The sequence below is a fragment of the Mobula hypostoma genome, chromosome 6 (genome assembly GCF_963921235.1).
Source record: "Mobula hypostoma chromosome 6, sMobHyp1.1, whole genome shotgun sequence".
NCBI classification, from domain to species: Eukaryota; Metazoa; Chordata; class Chondrichthyes; order Myliobatiformes; family Myliobatidae; genus Mobula; species Mobula hypostoma.
In genome coordinates this window covers 165771920-165791680 of record NC_086102.1, presented here as the reverse complement: position 1 = coordinate 165791680, position 19761 = coordinate 165771920, and the positions used below count along the sequence as shown (strand labels likewise).

At 43.6% G+C, this 19761-nt stretch overlaps 1 protein-coding gene across 1 annotated transcript in view; it reads right to left on the bottom strand.

Annotated features, from left to right (window-relative positions):
* dnah9l (dynein, axonemal, heavy polypeptide 9 like) overlaps positions 1-19761 on the bottom strand; it is a 317674-nt gene that overhangs the window by 20322 nt on the left and 277591 nt on the right. Inside the window, 7 exon segments of the mRNA XM_063052593.1 lie at positions 556-738; positions 1245-1487; positions 2463-2582; positions 10263-10454; positions 12070-12269; positions 12272-12296; positions 15619-15746. Coding sequence (XP_062908663.1) covers positions 556-738; positions 1245-1487; positions 2463-2582; positions 10263-10454; positions 12070-12269; positions 12272-12296; positions 15619-15746 — 1091 coding nt within the window.

The window sequence follows — 19761 nt, the reverse complement described above, 5'->3', positions numbered from 1 at the left end:
AAAGCCTATCCCATGTCTCAGCCATGACTGGATCAGCCATGTCTAAATGGCAGAGCAGACTCAATGGGCCAAATGGCCTAATTCTGTTCCTATAACTTATGGACTCAGAAAACGGGCTACAGATAATGCAATTTAGGGCCCAACTCCTGAAAATGAATTCAGAAAGTATATTTTATTGTATACAGCATCATTGAGGATGTCCTTTAGAGCAAATTTTCTTCCACTTTATTTCATAAATCTGTGCAAGATCAGTCTGTGCTTTATTTTGGGAGAGTATCAAATAAACTAGTGAACCACAACTGAACAGAACACAACTGCAGTATTATTGAAGAAAAATGTTGCAACTTAACATTAGCATTTGTAGAAAGAGTGTTTTTATAATGCTTCAATATTGTATTAATTGTTGATAAGGTACAAAAATGTACTTTTCATAACTTCGTAAAGCGCCATGGATTAGCCGGGGGTGGGAGGGGAAGTGAAATACAGTAAAGTATTTTGACTGAGAATGTCTTTGTATTGTACACCACCATGGGCACAGTTTTACTCAATTCTTACCTTCAATCCCAGATCAAGTTCCTTTAATGAATGTCTCATTTCTTGAATTAGAATATTCATTCTTTCACACTCTTGGAAACAGAACAGAATGTACGGGGAGCGCTCAGCTGGTTTAGAGGTTATATCAACCATATTATATTCCTCTGGTAGCTTTTCTACTATATCATCCAAGATAGCTTTTACCTTTAAAAGTAATATATTAAGATTTCATTATAAATAAAATTACATTTCTTAATATGCACTGATTTCTTTAGTTTCATTTTCTTCTGCTAAAAAATATCAACAGATTTCATAGTCAGCTTCATTTCATGTATTAAAACTGTTGACAATGGAAGAAACTGAATATGAGGACGAGGAAGGAAAATGGTGTTGAAGCAGAGGATTATTCAAGATCTTTTTGAATGAACCCCAGCTTGCATTGGGTACCTTTACAGGCAATATCCATGTCAATTGTTTAAGCATTCGCCAAAGCTAAACCTACCAAAGTTAGCTGCATTATTGTCAACACGAAGTAATTGTACATATTGCTAATGCAACACCATAGTACAGGCAAATGACAATAAACTTGAACTTAACCATCAGAAATACCTTGTCACATGTTCTCGGGTTAAATACAACCAGCTAGCAATGCCATATTTTGTTTCTCCAAATATTAAAAATGCACAGTTTAACAGTTTTATATTGCTGACCTTTTCTTCAACAGTTTGCGTTACCCCTTCAGCAGTCACTGAGTCTCCGGGCTGCATTTCCAGTAAGGTATGTAGAAGATTGTCTGAAGTTACAGTCAGGAATTCAATCTCTGCATTCAAGTGGAGACCATAATGTGCTGGATTTTCAGGTGGTAACATTTCATCTATGTATCTGTGATAACCATCGTAATCAAGATTTGACGGTGCCACAAAACCAGGAGCTAAAGCTAGCTTACTTTCAAACTGGAATAAAGCAAGGAACAAGAGAGAGAAAGAAATCAGTGTGAACACCCTGATTTATTAAAATATGTTTCATATATTAATCACTTTAAACTTATTTTTCCAATGATCCAGTTAAAATGAGGCACACCATTAACAAATAATGTAAGTGCAACAGAATAAATGTGAGGAATTTGGTGTGTGGAGGCTCAGTCATCACTTGAATTCAATAGATCAATGGATTCTGAATTTTAAAGGATATGGAATACAAGAACAGAGTGAGAAAATGGTGTTAAGGATCATTCATGATCTTCTCAAATGCTGAGCAGGATCGAGCAGTATAACCTTTTGTTATTGATGAAGAATTAAATATACAATGAAATCATTAAATGTTTACTCTTAGTTTGACAGATTTTCTATAACAGTGGGCACCCACAAATCTACAAATGGACAAAGAATAGGAGCAAAAGTAACAAATTTACTACTTTCTTTCAAAATGTAATTTGGTTTTTCATTGTTCAAACATTCCCCTGCTCTCTCATCCCAGTATTACTGTACCACTAACTGCCTTACTGAAAGATTCTAAAGAATCGGTGCTGATGACAGTAAAGATATCCTTTTATGCCAGGAAAGTACAGGACATACCAAGATAAAAATAAAAGATGAGTGAAAAAGGCAGAAAGAGCAGTAGAAACCACAAGTGACAAGTGGGTAAATGAAAAACAATTGATAGAGTATGGTCTGCTGATGTTTTACCACTGACGTACCAGTGCGCACAGCTATTCAGTTGCAAACGATAGCCCACCAAAAAAACTCAAAATTAAAAACCTAGCATTGTGAAAATATGGAATTTATTTCATTAATTGCTTTAAAATGGAATTATTTATGTTTGCCCAGAGAAAATTTAATATTTATTTTCCAGTAGGGGGAGCCCTAGCTCCAGTAACCTTAAAAGTAGCACCTTGTGCAATTCAGAATCATCTTCACCATACAGAATACCTGATGAGGCTGCATGTATTCTTCCAGATAAGTACGACACAGTCTTCTATCCCAGTCATCTGTAATATGGCCACCATACATAAATTCACCAAAGAGGTAACGCAGATCTTCCCAGGGTACCTATAACAAGCAAGGATTTTGCGGCAAGGAAAATAGCAAATATCTAAATATTTTAAAAATTACCAACAATAAATTAATTATGAAGGAATAATACTTCAATGCCATTAAATAATATAGACAAGTATTTTATTAATATGGTCTAAGATAAATTTATCTTGGTCTTTCATTGTACAGAAAGACAATTATAGAACAAGCAAAATTGCCCACTGAAAGCAACCTTGCAACTTTCTTATAAAGCATGTCTGGGTTTAAGTACAATGAATCATTACTGATGATGCATTCTCAATCTTCATTCATTCATGAAAAACTTCCCAACTGGATTTTTGGCCTTTTGCAGTCCCAATAATGTTTTTAACATCATGGCATCACTGACACCAAATCTCATAATTTTACACCAAATTGATAATAGCATGATCAAGCTTCTCCAATAAATGCAAAATAAATTCATCTGTGTAATTAATAACACCCTCACAGGTCTCCTACTGCCTTGGTACAATCAGTGCAGAAACCATTTCTGTTTAAAGTTTATTTGTGCCTGCTGTGCATAAAATACTCATCCCAAATGGACAGAAATCCAACTCCAATACCTATTTTGGATTCTCAGAACCTTGTTTGAAGACATACTGACCCAACTAAACAGATAGGTACTTTATTGGCAATATATGTCTCCTCTTTCAATCGTTTAAGTTGTTACTTTAACACCAAGCCAAAATTCAGCATCATTACAGAATAATTAAAATTGCTTTACGATAAATAAAGGTCTCCAATGTCTTCTTCTAACACCGAGGTAAATGGATTCCAAAATGCCAAACTGCTCTGTATTCATTATTCCAGGTTACAATTGTCAGGCTGACTGGAGAGAATAAAAATATCACCTAGCACAACAGAGTGAAATCCATCAGCTGAGACATAACTACTGCAATCGAGAAATCAGGGAGGGCTGGCACTTCAATAATAGTCTTGGATCACTGTTGGAGAATAATGGTGACATGTCTGCACAGAGTATCATAGCCCTGCTTGCTCTTCCATCCATATCTTAATGGTTTAATCATAATATTTGAGCCCTAGCCATTAGGTATAATGCACTATCAATGAAGTAAAGTTAATTCATATACTGATACATAGAGTTTATAAGGAATTTAACAAAAATTGCTAATGGGGGAGGGGGAATAGAGCACTGACCATCCCTTGCTAGCCAGTAACATGAAGAAGAAAACAGTTACATCACTCTTAATAACTTGATGTGACCCTTTTCTGACCAAGAGGTAGAAGTACGAGGAATTTGAAACACAAATGTACTTTGGGACTGTGCAAGGGATCAAACATACAAACAATAACGACCTTTTACTATCACCTGGCAAGATCAACTGTTCACCACCAACTACTGAGATACTTGTTTTAAAAATTAGAAACCTGAACAACATTCTCAATGCCTCTTGTAGTACGGAACTGATAATCAGAAACAGAGAGAATTTCTGACATGTGAATATGAGCATCATCACTTCACGAGGTTATCAAAGTGGCCAGTAATCACTCAACCACAGTGTGAAGATCGGCCAAAAGAAGGCTCAAATTGTAAGTTCAAGTCGGGAGTAACATGGAAAAGACAAAGATAAGAAAAATAGATGAGAGGAGGCTGTGTGAGAGAGAGAGAGGGAGATGGGGGAGTGACAGAGAGAGAGGGAGATGGGGGAGTGACAGAGAGAGAGGGAGATGGGGGTGTGACAGAGAGAGAGGGAGATGGGGGTGTGACAGAGAGAGAGGGAGATGGGGGAGTGACAGAGAGAGAGGGGGATGGGGAGTGACAGAGAGAGAGGGGGATGGGGAGTGACAGAGAGAGAGGGGGATGGGGAGATGGGGGAGTGACAGAGAGAGGGGGGATGGGGAGTGACAGAGAGAGGGAGATGGGGGAGTGACAGAGAGAGAGGGAGATGGGGGAGTGACAGAGAGAGAGGGAGATGGGGGAGTGACAGAGAGAGAGAGGGGGATGGGGAGTGACAGAGAGAGAGGGAGATGGGGGTGTGACAGAGAGAGAGGATGGGGAGTGACAGAGAGAGAGGGAGATGGGGAGTGACCGAGAGAGAGGGAGATGGGGGAGTGACAGAGAGAGAGGGGGATGGGGAGTGACAGAGAGAGAGGGAGATGGGGGTGTGACAGAGAGAGAGGATGGGGAGTGACAGAGAGAGAGGATGGGGGAGTGACAGAGAGAGAGGATGGGGGAGTGACAGAGAGGGAGATGGGGTATGCACAGAGAGAGAGGGAGATGGGGGAATGAGAGAGAGAGAGATGGGGGAGTGACAGAGAGAGAGGGAGATGGGGAATGACAGAGAGAGGGAGATGGGGGAGTTACAAGGAGAGAGGGAAATGGGGGTGACAGGGAGAGAGAGAAAGACGGGGGTATGACAGAGAGAGAGGAGATGGGGTGTGACAGAGAGAGAGGGAGATGGGGGAATGAGAGAGAGGGAGATGTGGGAGTGACAGAGAGAGAGGGAGATGGGGAGTGACAGAGAGAGAGGGAGATGGAGGAATGAGAGAGAGGGAGATGGGGGAGTGACAGAGAGAGGGAGGTGGGGGAGTGACAGAGAGAGGAAGATGGGGGTGACAGGGAGAGAGAGAGAAAGACGGGGGTATGACAGAGAGAGAGGGAGATGGGGGTGTGACAGAGACAGAGGGAGATGGGGAGTGACAGAGAGAGAGGGAGATGGGGAGTGACCGAGAGAGGGAGATGGGGAGTGACCGAGAGAGGGAGATGGGGAGTGACAGAGAGAGAGGGAGATGGGGGAGTGACAGACAGAGGGAGATGGGGTATGCACAGAGAGAGAGGGAGATGGGGTATGTACAGAGAGAGGGAGATGGGGGAATGAGAGAGAGGGAGATGGGGGAGTGACAGAGAGGGGAGATTGAGGAATGAGAGAGAGGGAGATGGGGGAATGAGAGAGAGGGAGATGGGGGAATGAGAGAGAGGGAGATGGGGGAGTGACAGAGAGAGAGGGAGATGGGGGAGTTACAGAGGAAGATGGGGGTGACAGGGAGAGAGAGAAAGACAGGGGTATGACAGAGAGAGAGGGAGATGGGGAGTGACAGAGAGAGGAAGATGGGGGTGACAGGGAGAGAGAGAAAGATGGGGGTGACAGGGAGAGAGAGAAAGATGGGGGTATGACAGAGAGAGAGGGAGATGGGGGTGTGACAGAGAGAGAGGGAGATGGGGAGTGACAGAGAGAGAGGGAGATGGGGAGTGACCGAGAGAGGGAGATGGGGAGTGACAGAGAGAGAGGGAGATGGGGGAGTGACAGACAGAGGGAGATGGGGTATGCACAGAGAGAGAGGGAGATGGGGGAATGAGAGAGAGGGAGATGGGGGAGTGACAGAGATAGAGGGAGATGGGGAATGACAGAGAGAGAGAGATGGGGAGTGACAGAGAGAGATGGGGAGTGACAGAGAGAGAGGGAGATGGGGTGTGACAGAGAGAGGGAGATGGGGGAGTGACAGAGAGAGGGAGATGGGGTATGTACAGAGAGAGGGAGATGGAGGAATGAGAGTCAGGGAGATGGGGGAGTGACAGAGAGAGGGAGATGGGGGAGTGACAGAGAGAGGGAGATGGGGGAGACGGAGAGAGAGAAAGACGGGGGTATGACAGAGAGAGAGGGAGATGGGGAGTGACAGAGAGAGGAAGATGGTGACAGGGAGAGAGAGAAAGACGGGGGTATGACAGAGAGAGAGGGAGATGGGGGTGTGATAGAGAGAGAGGGAGATGGGGAGTGACAGAGAGAGAGGGAGATGGGGAGTGACAGAGAGAGGGAGATGGGGAGTGACAGAGAGAGAGGGAGATGGGGAGTGACAGACAGAGGGAGACGGGGTATGCACAGAGAGAGAGGGAGATGGGGGAATGAGAGAGAGGGAGATGGGGGAGTGACAGAGAGGGGAGATGGGGGAGTGACAGAGAGGGAAGATGGGGGAATGAGAGAGAGGGAGATAGGGGAATGAGAGAGAGGGAGATGGGGGAGTGACAGAGAGAGAGGGAGATGGGGAATGACAGAGAGAGAGAGATGGGGAGTGACAGAGACAGAGGGAGATGGGGTGTGACAGAGAGAGAGGGAGATGTGGGAGTGACAGAGAGAGAGGGAGATGGGGTGTGACAGAGAGAGAGGGAGATGGGGGAGTGACAGAGGGAGATGGGGTATGTACAGAGAGAGGGAGATGGAGGAATGAGAGAGAGCGAGATGGGGGAGTGACAGAGAGAGAGGGAGATGGTGGAGTTACAAAGAGAGAGGGAGATGGGGGAGTTATAGAGAGAGGAAGATGGGGGTGACAGGGAGAGAGAGAAAGACGGGGGTATGACAGAGAGAGAGGGAGATGGGGGTATGAAAGAGAGAGAGGGAGATGGGGGTGTGACAGAGAGAGAGGGGGATGTGGAGTGACAGAGAGAGAGGGGGATGGGGGAGTGACAGACAGAGGGAGATGGGGTATGCACAGAGAGAGAGGGAGATGGGGGAATGAGAGAGGGGGAGATGGGGGAGTGACAGAGAGGGGAGATGGGGGAATGAGAGAGAGGGAGATGGGGGAATGAGAGAGAGGGAGATGGGGGAATGAGAGAGAGGGAGATGGGGGAATGAGAGAGAGGGAGATGGGGGAGTGACAGAGAGAGAGGGAGATGGGGGAGTGACAGAGAGAGAGGGAGATGGGGAATGACAGAGAGAGGGAGATGGGGAGTGACAGAGAGATGGAGATGGGGTGTGACAGAGAACGAGGGAGATGGGGTATGTACAGAGAGAGAGGGAGATGGAGGAATGAGAGAGAGGGAGATGGGGGAGTGACAGAGAGAGGGAGATGGTGGAATGACAGAGAGAGATGGAGATGGGGGAATGAGAGAGAAGGAGATGGGGGAATGACAGAGAGAGATGGAGATGGGGGAATGACAGAGAGAGATGGAGATGGGGAGTGACAGAGAGAGAGGGAGATGGGGTGTGACAGAGAGAGAGGGAGATGGGGGAGTGACAGAGGGAGATGGGGTATGTACAGAGAGAGGGAGATGGAGGAATGAGAGAGAGCGAGATGGGGGAGTGACAGAGAGAGAGGGAGATGGTGGAGTTACAAAGAGAGAGGGAGATGGGGGTGACAGGGAGAGAGAGAAAGACGGGGGTATGACAGAGAGAGAGGGAGATGGGGGTATGAAAGAGAGAGAGGGAGATGGGGGTGTGACAGAGAGAGAGGGGGATGTGGAGTGACAGAGAGAGAGGGGGATGGGGGAGTGACAGACAGAGGGAGATGGGGTATGCACAGAGAGAGAGGGAGATGGGGGAATGAGAGAGGGGGAGATGGGGGAGTGACAGAGAGGGGAGATGGGGGAATGAGAGAGAGGGAGATGGGGGAATGAGAGAGAGGGAGATGGGGGAGTGACAGAGAGAGAGGGAGATGGGGGAGTGACAGAGAGAGAGGGAGATGGGGGAGTGACAGAGAGAGAGGGAGATGGGGAATGACAGAGAGAGGGAGATGGGGAGTGACAGAGAGATGGAGATGGGGTGTGACAGAGAACGAGGGAGATGGGGTATGTACAGAGAGAGAGGGAGATGGAGGAATGAGAGAGAGGGAGATGGGGGAGTGACAGAGAGAGGGAGATGGGGGAATGACAGAGAGAGATGGAGATGGGGGAATGAGAGAGAAGGAGATGGGGGAATGACAGAGAGAGATGGAGATGGGGGAATGACAGAGAGAGATGGAGATGGGGGAATGAGAGAGAAGGAGATGGGGAATGACAGAGAGAGAGAGATGGGGAGTGACAGAGACAGAGGGAGATGGGGTGTGACAGAGAGAGAGGGAGATGGGGGAATGAGAGAGAGGGAGATGTGGGAGTGACAGAGAGAGAGGGAGATGGGGAGTGACAGAGAGAGAGGGAGATGGGGAGTGACAGAGAGAGAGGGAGATGGGGTGTGGCAGAGAGAGAGGGAGATGGGGGAGTGACAGAGAGAGGGAGATGGGGTATGTACAGAGAGAGGGAGATGGAGGAATGAGAGAGCGAGATGGGGGAGTGACAGAGAGAGAGGGAGATGGTGGAGTTACAAAGAGAGAGGGAGATGGGGGAGTTATAGAGAGAGGAAGATGGGGGTGACAGGGAGAGAGAGAAAGACAGGGGTATGACAGAGAGAGAGGGAGATGGGGGTATGAAAGAGAGAGAGGGAGATGGGGGTGTGACAGAGAGAGAGGGGGATGGGGGAGTGACAGAGGGAGATGGGGTATGCACAGAGAGAGGGAGATGGGGGAATGAGAGAGGGGGAGATGGGGGAGTGACAGAGAGGGGAGATGGGGGAATGAGAGAGAGGGAGATGGGGGAGTGACAGAGAGAGAGGGAGATGGGGAATGACAGAGAGAGGGAGATGGGGAGTGACAGAGAGATGGAGATGGGGTGTGACAGAGAACGAGGGAGATGGGGTATGTACAGAGAGAGAGGGAGATGGAGGAATGAGAGAGAGGGAGATGGGGGAATGAGAGAGAAGGAGATGGGGGAATGACAGAGAGAGATGGAGATGGGGGAATGACAGAGAGAGATGGAGATGGGGGAATGAGAGAGAAGGAGATGGGGAATGAGAGAGAAGGAGATGGGGAATGAGAGAGAAGGAGATGGGGAATGAGAGAGAAGGAGATGGGGAATGAGAGAGAAGGAGATGGGGAGTGACAGAGAGAGAGGGAGATGGGGGAGTGACAGAGAGAGAGGGAGATGGGGAGTTACAAAGAGAGAGGGAGATGGGGGAGTTACAGAGAGAGAGAGGGAGGGAGTGACAGAGAGAGAGGAAGATCGGGGTGACAGGGAGAGAGAGGAAGACGGGGGTATGACAGAGAGAGAGGGAGTTGGGGGTGTGACAGAGAGAGAGGGAGATGGGGGTGTGACAGAGAGAGAGGGATATGGGGAGTGACCAACAGAGAGGGAGATGGGGAGGGACAGAGAGAGAGGGAGATGGGGGAGTGATAGAGAGAGAGGGAGATGGGGGAGTGATAGAGAGAGAGGGAGATGGGGTAGTGACAGAGGGAGATGGGGAGGGACAGAGAGAGAGGGAGATGGGGAGGGACAGAGAGAGAGTTAGATGGGGAATGACAGAGAGAGAGGGAGATGGGGAGTGACAGAGAGAGGGAGATGGGGGAGTGAAAGAGAGAGAGGGAGTGACAGAGAGGGAGATGGGGGAGTGAAAGAGAGAGAGGGAGTGACAGAGAGGGAGATGGGGGAGTGACAGAGAGAGAGGGAGATGGGGACGTGCACCAGATGGAGGGACACGGGTATTTCGCACAACATGGGCAGACAGTGGTGCATGACACTTTAAGTGTGCATCAGAGAAATGAGAGGGAGTGTGAATGAGAGATGTAGAGGTGGAACAGGGTCAATGGATCTGTGGCGGGTCGGGGCACTGTTTATGAGTGAGTGCGCAAATGAGGGTGTGACAAGCATGAACAAGTCTGCCGTGGGAGAAAGGCAATGTGAACCAGACACAGAGATACCTGCTAAGCTGTCCATGCTCTTTCAGCCCATAATCTAGGCAAATTTAAATTCTGTTCTCAGTTCTGAGAATAGTTAGCGCAATACACATAGTTTTACAGTTTATTTCCCACCTACTCTCTCCATGTACAGTATATAATTTAAATTACCACACTCTGATTTCTACTCAATTGTATTTTTGCACATCTCTGATGTACCTGCGTGTTCGTTTCCAAATAGCTGTATAAAACATTCACTGAAATTGTCAGGTCTCCTGTGTTGAAAGGGTACTTTCGATTCCAGCCCTGTGGTCCAAATTTCCGTCGTTCAGCCACACAGGCATGGAAGTAGCACAGTGAAAACAGTATTGTTTTAAACTCATGTTCACGGGAACACTGATCGAGAATATCCTGCGATGAAGGGACATGAATTTGTGAAGAAGGTACACGATTTTGCTGAGAGAAGAAATAAAAATAAGTAAAACTCATCTAACAATGTACAATATATACAATTTTTCTCCATTACATTGGATGAGCGTATCTGAGCTAACCCAGTCAGTCTGCCAGACTGAATCTTAAATATATTATTCTATTCTACCAAGAGCTGGACATACATGCAACTATATGGGTTTTGGTGACAAAATGTAAATGCACCATTTATCCTATGTTAACAATGTGCGTTTTGCAGGTTTTTTTATGTAACACATAATGTACTGGAGGAACTCAACAGGTTAGGCAGCATCTGAAGAGGGAAATAGAGAGTTGATATTTTGGATTGATAATTTTCCACCTGAGCTCAGTTTTTTAATGTAGTTCCCAATGGGCTCAGCAGCTTTACTGTTCTATTGCCGATGAGTGAAAGGAGATGTGTGTGCATGTTACAGCGTGGACCACATTTGAGCCACCTTCTGTGAAGCTAAGTTATGGAGCTAGATTATCTCACATGACATAGCCATTTTTCAAATCATCTACAAATGGAAAGTAGGTCAGGAAACAAAATTACAAACAAGTGATTTTGCAAGATTTCTTTTGTGCTACCAAAGGTCTACACTTCATTTGAGGTTAATGTTTCTCTTTGCATTCTTGAGTACAGAAGTCCCAGCTGCTTTCTAACTGCAAAGGTGGACTGGTAACCTTCACCAACATTATTGGAAGTTTGCCATAAGGAAGCAAGGCCAGTTACCTACCTTGATTCTTTTCCCCTTATTCAGTGTTGGAAAGATTCTGGTTCCAACTCTGTGTTGACCCACAAGGCATGTGTGAGATCAGTGCTGTGCAGTTAGTTCAAACACAATTCCCATCTTATCCTTATACAGGTCAAACAGGGTGGGAATCCAGAACATGCTGGTACTAGCTCTGTGAAACATCTGTACAACTGCAGATGTGCACCTGTTTGAAAGGAGCAAATGGGCAACGCAATCGCACAGGTAGTGGAGTTCCTGACTCATAGTTCCAACAAACTAAGTTGAAACCTGACCTCCGATACTAACTCTAAAAAAATTTACATGTTCTCCTGATGTGGATTTCCTCTAAGTATTCCCGTTTCCTCCAAGACCCCAAAATCCTGTGGATTCTTAGGCTGATTGGCCACTGTTGATTATCCCTGATGTGTAGGTGAATCTTGGGCAGCATTGTTCTTTAATAAGAATGTGGAGAGAATTACATGGGTTAGAGTAGGAATAGTATAAAAATAATGGTTGATGTCAGCTTGATACAGTGATGGGTCTTCTTCTGTGCTGTATTTCACACTCACACTTACATTGCAATGATAATGGATTTCACATAAAAGGCAAAAATGATTATAAAAAGCAAATGTATCTTTCTCCTCCACAAGCAAAACCGAATATCCTGAATCCTGAAATTTTGAATTTAGACTTGCAATTCAAAGTCAAAAATGTTAACACAAATTTGTGAAACAAGTCACTGTTCACAGTTTACCATTCCCATTCATGCCCCATGCCCAGACATTTCAGCTGCAAATCAATCTTTACTGTCTGTCAAAATATTGAAATGATGTTATCCATACCTGATCAAAATTATCCAAAGCTGCATGGAGATTAGCTAACATACCAGTTGGTGGTTCATTGGTAATTTTGATCGAGTCCTCAAGGATTCCTTGTGGAATAATATGCTCCTCGGGAGCTGGGGCAGGCTCAGCACTCATGAATACACGATAGTCCGGATGAGATCCTTCAGTGAACTTCTCAAGAAGTTGTTCTAAAATACGAGCCACTTCGCCATTAGGTGAATATTCTGCAGGCAAAACATGCACACATATTTTTGATTTTATATACAGCATTATATTGCCAAACATATATTTTAAAATGTGAAACATATGCAATAATGAAGAGCAAACTGCTCTACTGATCTGAGGCACTCCCTCAGGACCAGACTGCCTTGCATCCACTCTGCATTTCGAGGTTCTGAGGTGGCTAATAGAAACCAGACTTTTCTACAGATGGGACAGGCAGTGGCCACCAGGGCAAGTGGATGGTAAGCTTGTGAAATGGTGCACTCCTTCCAGCACTAGCACAGGGTCTCTCTGTGCTCCCACTGCAATGCTCGAGGTTCTCAATACCACCCTAAATGCTTCTCCCTCACTTTGATCAAGGTATGGAGATGAAAAGCAAGGTGTAAAAGGATACCGGCCTAATGAGGTTTTGAGAACATCCTCAAATTATCTCCACAGTTCACTGACAATACGGAGTATTCCAGATGACAGCTCACATCTGCACATCTGAAGGAAAACCTCCCTCGTATTGTCTAACCCAAGACTCCAGAACCAATCAATCTGTACCTAACTTTCACAGGGACAATTTACTCAGTGAACAGAGAAAAGGATTCAAGGACATGCTCATCGTCTCCAACTCTTGGGAATCAATGGTTCCATGATTAATCAGTCTGGAGAAAGCTGCATTTGGGTGGTTTGAGAACATATATCAGAAGCACAAAGCAGACTCAATGTAAACTGTGGAAGGAAGATACCATCTTACAAACCATCCACACACCAGCCATGTCAGGTACCTCCTACCCCATTTACAGAAGAGTTGGCAATCCTACATTGACCTTGTCAGTCACTTCAGAACCTACAGCACTGGAATAGAAATTAATTATCCTCAAGATCAAGCAACTGCGAAAAAAAACTCTACATCTCTAAATAAATAAATAAATATCTCTAAATAAATAACTAAATAAATAAATATTACTGAAATGTAATTTTCTACTTTATATACATTTCACCTAACAATAACTCATGACATCCAATTAGCTTTCTTAATAATTTGTCATTCCTATATTCCGATGCCGGCCCCCAGGCCTGAGTTGACGTAGTATATACTAACCTTCTGTGAATCTCGAACTAGGATACCAAGACCCCTCTGCATCCCAATGTTATTACCAAAGAGGCAGCAGGATGGTGAAGTGAGTGGAGGAGCAGCCCCAGAGTGCAAGATATTCCCGGTTCGATGCTGACTGTGGGTACTGGCAGTGTCAGGTTTGAGTGTGCTCTCTTTGACTGCATGGCTTCCTTCAGGTGCTCAGATTTCCTCCCACATACCAAAGATATTCGGCTGTATCTGCCAATTCCACTGCAAATTGCCCCAGGACATATGAGTGGTAGAATACAGGGGAGAGTTCATAGGAATGTGACAAAAATAGAATTAATGTTGGGTTAGTGTAAATGGGTGGCTGATGGTCAGGGTGGACTTGGTGGGCTGAAACAGTCAGAGAAGTACAGCACAGAAACAGGTCCTTGAGCCCATCGAGAACATGCTGAAACCACTTAAACTGCCAATTCCCAACTACCTGCATTGGGATCATAGCATTCCATGTCCTTATTATCCATGTACATATCTAAACTTCTTTTAAAAGTTGAAATCGAGCTCCCATGCACCACTTGTACCGGCAGCTAACTCTCACGACCCTCTGAGTGAAGAAATATCCCCTCATGTTCTCATTAAACTTCTCACCTTTCACCCTTAAACTATGCCCTCTGGTTGTAGTCCCTCCCAACCTCCATGGAAAATGCCTGCTTGCAGTTATCCTATCTACAACCCTCATAATTTTGTATACCTCTGTCAAATCTCCTCTCAATCTTCTACATTCTGAAGAATACAATCCTAACCTATTCCATCTTTCCTTATTACTTGTGAATTTTCTCTGTACTCTTTCAAACTTGTTTACATCTTTTCTGTAGGTAGGTAACCAAAACTGCTCACAATACTCCAAATTAGGCCTCACCAATGTCTTGTATAACTTTGGTATAACATCCCATCTTCCAGACTCAATTCATTGATTAATGAAGGCCAATGTACCGAAAGATTTCTTTACTTCCCTATCTACCTGTGACACCAGTTTCAATGAATTATGTACCTGCATTTCCAGATCCCTCTGTTCTACCACACTCGTCAGTGCCCTACCGTTCGGTGTCAGACCCACCCTGAAGTGCAAAACCTCACACTTGTCCGCATTAAATTCCATCTGCCTTTCTTCAGCCCATTTTCCCATCTGATGGAGATCCCTCCGCAAGCCATGATAGCTTCCTCGTTGCCCACTAACACCCCCATACTTGGTGCCATCCACAAATTTGCTGATTCAGTTCACCACATTATCATCCAGATCATTGATATAAATGACAAACAACAAAGAACCCAGCACTGATCCCTGGGGCACACTACCAGTCACAGGCCTCCAGTCAGAGAGGCAACCCTCTACTACCACCCTCTAGCTTCTCCCACAAAGCCAATGTCTAATCCAATTTATTATCTCATTCTGAATGCCAAGCCACTGAACCTTGAAGACTAACCTCCCATGCGGGACCTTGTCAAATGCCTTACTGAAGTCCACGTAGACAACATCCACTGCCTTGCTATCATCCACTTTCCTGGTAACTTGCTCGAAAAACTATGAAATTGGTTAGACATGACCTACCATGATGACTATCCTTAATCAGTTCATGTCTATCTGAATGTTTATATATCCGGTCCTGTATTTTTTTTAAACCTCATGTTTCCACCTTATTTTCCTCCTGAAGTGGAACGTCTCTTATTTTTCTACATTACACTCCAGTTTACAGGTTTTCTCTGCACTCATTTAATCTATTCATATACATTTCATAATTCATTTTCCAATCTTTGTGTCATCAGCAAATTTAGCATCCATGCCTTTGGTGCTTTCGTCCAAGTCACTTACACTGCCTATTGAAGTTGAAGCCCCTGCACTGAATCCCTGTAACACATCATTCATTACATCTTATCAATCAGAAAAAAGATCTACTTATGTCTACTTTCCATTTCCTGTTAGCCAGCCAATCTTCTATTCATGCCAATGTATCAGATACAACATCAACACATCCTGATATATTGGATTATTATTGTCCATAATAATTATTGATGTGGCACCTTCTCAAACATCTTCTAGAACTCCAATGATAGCACCTTCTTCAGATCTACTTTATCCATGTGCTGCGTCGTCAATGAATTCCAATCAATTGGTTGTGTATGATTTCCTTTTCACAGAACAATGCTTACTTCAAGTTGTGAAAAGAAATACATATCAGCAGTGCAGCTTAACTTGCCTGCAGGATAACCCAGTGTCCTTCTTCAGAAGCTTTTACCAAAGCTTGTTCAGCAATTGCTTCTTGTCCTTGCCCAAGGGAAACATTGTGAAGTTTTCCGGAATCAATAGTGAAACCAAGCTTTTTTCCTGAATTGGATGATGTATTACAAAATATTTAAGCAATAGTTTATTTTGACTGAATAAATATTTTCTAAAAGACATATACATTGTCCCCATCTAGTAAGATAGACAATATTATTCAGTATAATAAGAGTCTGGCAAAATAACATTAGTTTCACTCAGCTGACACAATATTGTCAAGAATCCTTAAAGCCATCATTTAACTTTGACCCAACATCATTTTGTAGCGTAGCTAATCAGTAAAAACTAAAGAAAAGCTAAATCCTCTTGCTCTGTCATCACAATTACATATCCACCAGATAATATTCTTGATGACATCATGAATGTAATAGATAATGCTTCGTGGCACCAGTTTTGAGTGCCAGAGACAGCCACTTCCCATTTAGCTTTGCTCCATTCTTGTCACAGGAAGCAAAAAGAAACCAAGAGCTACAAAAATGGCATTATTCAATATGTCATAAATACAGAGTTTGTAACAGTTATGTACACATGTTAGGTATACTGTATACTCCTATACTCAGGCCACTGCAAGTATCAAAACTTAAGCATTCTTTGCAGCTTCATACGTAAGCTTTCAAAACATTTTAACCAAAATTATATGCCATCAAATTTCTAATAAACCTTAAGCAGTGCTTCACATAGTGTGCCATTTTATTTTTGTCTGAGGGTTTTTATCATTTCATTCTGAAAATTCCCCTATGTTCCTTCATTAACAGTGGAAATGATTGATTGTTGCTGAAGGTAGACTGAAGATACTTGGTGTGTTCTGACATTTCATGGCTCTCTGATCGCATTGAACACAAAGTACAAATTGATGCAAGATTGTCCATCAGTGAATACAGATTTTCTTAAGGTAACAAAATACAACAGAAGGTGATGATGTTCAATGTCTATACAGCAAATGTTGTGAATAAAGGAACATGTGGAGAGAGAAGACACACATTAGAAAAGACATGCTTACTTTTATTGTTTGCATCATTTTTTGTAGAAAAGATCTAGTTGTGTCTATTTTCCATTTCCTGTTAGCCAGCCAATCTTCTATTCATGCCAATATATTAGTGAGAACACCAGTACATCCTAATATATTGGATCATAATCATTAATGTGGCACCTTCTCAATTTCTTTTAGATCCAAATATATTTTTAACTGTATATTGGGTTTTTTTGTTTTGTGGCTGCCTGTAAGGAGACGAATCTCAAGGTTGTATATAGTATACATACTTTGATAATAAATGTACTTAAAACTTTTGAACTTTGAACACGGTTGGGATGATCACAACAGAAATAAGAATGGCGATGAAAAGACAGTACAAGTTTTGTTCTCCCTTTGATTTTATACTGAATGAAATCATGACATTGTTTTAAATTTTGAGATCTAAGTTTCTGAATCTAAAAAGTGTCTAATGCTTTTCCGGTGTAAATGACAAATAAACTCTTCTCAGGCTTCCAGCCGGGTTCAGGTTTTGATTTTCAACTTCGATGGCACATAACTACAGTATCGCACCATTGGCTTTTGGGACCGCCTAGTGAAGGAAACCATTGAAATAAAACTAGAAGAAAAGGATTTTTAACAAAGATGAAGGTCTCGCTCTAAGTAAGAGCTGGCGTTCAATTGTAAACAAGGTGGGACAGTGGAAGCCTGATTGGATGAGGACTAACCAAACAGGAGGAACAGATGACGGGGGTATAAATACTTCTGGACTAGACATGCCCAGGCATCATTCTTGATTAAGACAGCAGAGTTTGTCATTGAAATGTCAATTAAAATCCATACCTGTACATGGCTGGAAGCCCAAGAGTTTCTGAATCTAATTAAAAATCAACTGCTTCATATTTGCTGTTACAATGAATGAAAGGTTTGATAAAAACAAATTAGAGCTTTAAGGTTACACTGTTTGGTATAACCTTTTATTCTCCATGTGATAGGATTCTGTCAAAATTTGGTTTTATGCTTTTCAGTTGGAAGTGTGTTCATTTGGTGTAGGAGTCCACTGGATGTATACAGCTTCGCCAAATAGACTGCAATGCATATTTTAGACAAATTGCAATAAAAGCAGGCCTGAACCAAATGGTTTGGGGCTGCTTGCTGCCAATTAAAAGCAAATTTCTTGTTGGGTCCAACATCTAACTTGCAGAGTGGTCCTCTGTATTTCATTCACAACCAGGTGATGTCCTCAAGGCCTTCTCACACTTATTCTACCTACCCAATTCCTATCCCCTAATCCCCTGTCTATGCAACTCCCAGCCCTTACCCTCTAATCACCACTCTGCCATAATGAAACCACTGACTGCCCCACTGCCCATAAACCATCACAAAAGAGCAGTAATGCAATTAATCATCACCAACTCTTCTTGCAAGGTGGAAGGTGTTAACAGTGCATTCAAGTGGCATTAATCCAACATTTGCCTGCTTATTGATGCTCAGTTTGGGTTCTGCCATTGCCAGGGTCACTTGACTAAAAGAGCACTTTGTACCTCATATGTGACCAAACTTTGCTGCAAGGGTCATGCATGAAAGCAGAAATAGCCACCAAGCAGAACTGCATTCACATGCCTTTCCTGACACCAAATTTCTAACCCGAACCAAGTCAAAATTTAAAAAGGGGATGCAGAAGATTTTAAATCTATGTGGTGGAAGGGTTATGGTGAAGTAAGGGGCCAGATTGTATAAGTTTACTTCCATTTCCATACAATAATGCCAGCAAAGTGGTGCTCACTCTTCAGTGCTTCACCGATGTCAGTGCCAGATGTGAAATACATCTGTTCCTCAACTATCTGCCAGGGACCGCAGGTGTACAGAGTGCCACCCCAATTGTTAAAATGGTATTGCCGATCCTTATTAATAAAGACACGTGCAGTTAACTGCATAATATTTTTTGGCTTAAAGTTTCAGGTTCATTTCTAAGACTGTAAAGTATTAATATTTTAATGTTTTAATAAATAATTTACAAAATAGACATGAAGTGTACTTGCAAACACGAGGAAATCTGCAAATGCTGGAATTTCAAGCAACACACATAAACAGACATCCCACCCTGCAAAAACTCATTTCAGGGAGGTAGCACCATCAATTTGCGGGAGACTTCCGGGAGAGGTGGGATGTCTGCAATAGAGTAGCTCCTTAGCAGCTGGCCTGCTAGTTTAAATAACGTTAGCTAGGCTAATGAGCGAATGACACCTGTTAAACTCACCTCAACATGTCTTTTACAGTCTTAACCCACCATGGGCAATAGAAAAATCATTGTTGCAAACAATGCAGCGAGCAACCTGTCATTATTTTGACCCCTATTAGGCAGGGGTACACTTTAGGGTAGTCTGGGGTGAGGTACGTTTTATTTTTTTTGGAACACTCTGCAATGGCGCTCTCTCTCTCTCGGTCGCTTGCGCGCTCTCAAGTACTCTCATTTGCTCTCTCTCTCGCGCTCTCTCTTGCTTTTCTCTCGCTCGTTCTCAAAAAAATTGATTTCCGTGATATTGTATATAATTTGCGGGCATCAGGGAGCCACTATTAATATGCGGGAGACTCCCGGAAGTTCCGGGAGAGGTGGGATGTCTGCATAAAAGTTGCTGGTGACTTTTCGGACTGTACCTCTTCCTAGAGATGCTGTCTGGCCTGCTGCATTCACCAGCTACTTTTATGAAGTGTACTTGAGCCAGTTTTAAATATTTTGGTCAAGAATATTTAAAAACTGTTCAAAGGCCTTTTGCGGGACACCTAATCAAAATGCAGTCACATGAGTTTTTTCTTTTCAATGATATAGGGGGCACGTCCAAATTAATTATATGGGATACATTTAAAGCGTTTTTATGTAGTCAGATCATTTCTTATTCAGCTAAGCTTAAAAAACAGACTAAAGCAGAATTAGATAAGATTTCAAAACAATTTAAAGATTTAGATAATATTTATGCAAGTTCCCCTAATATTGATTTATTCAAACAAAGGGTGGAACTTCAATCACAATATAACCTATTACTAACTCATCCCATTGAAGGCTATTTGCTTAAGTTAAAGGGCCAATTT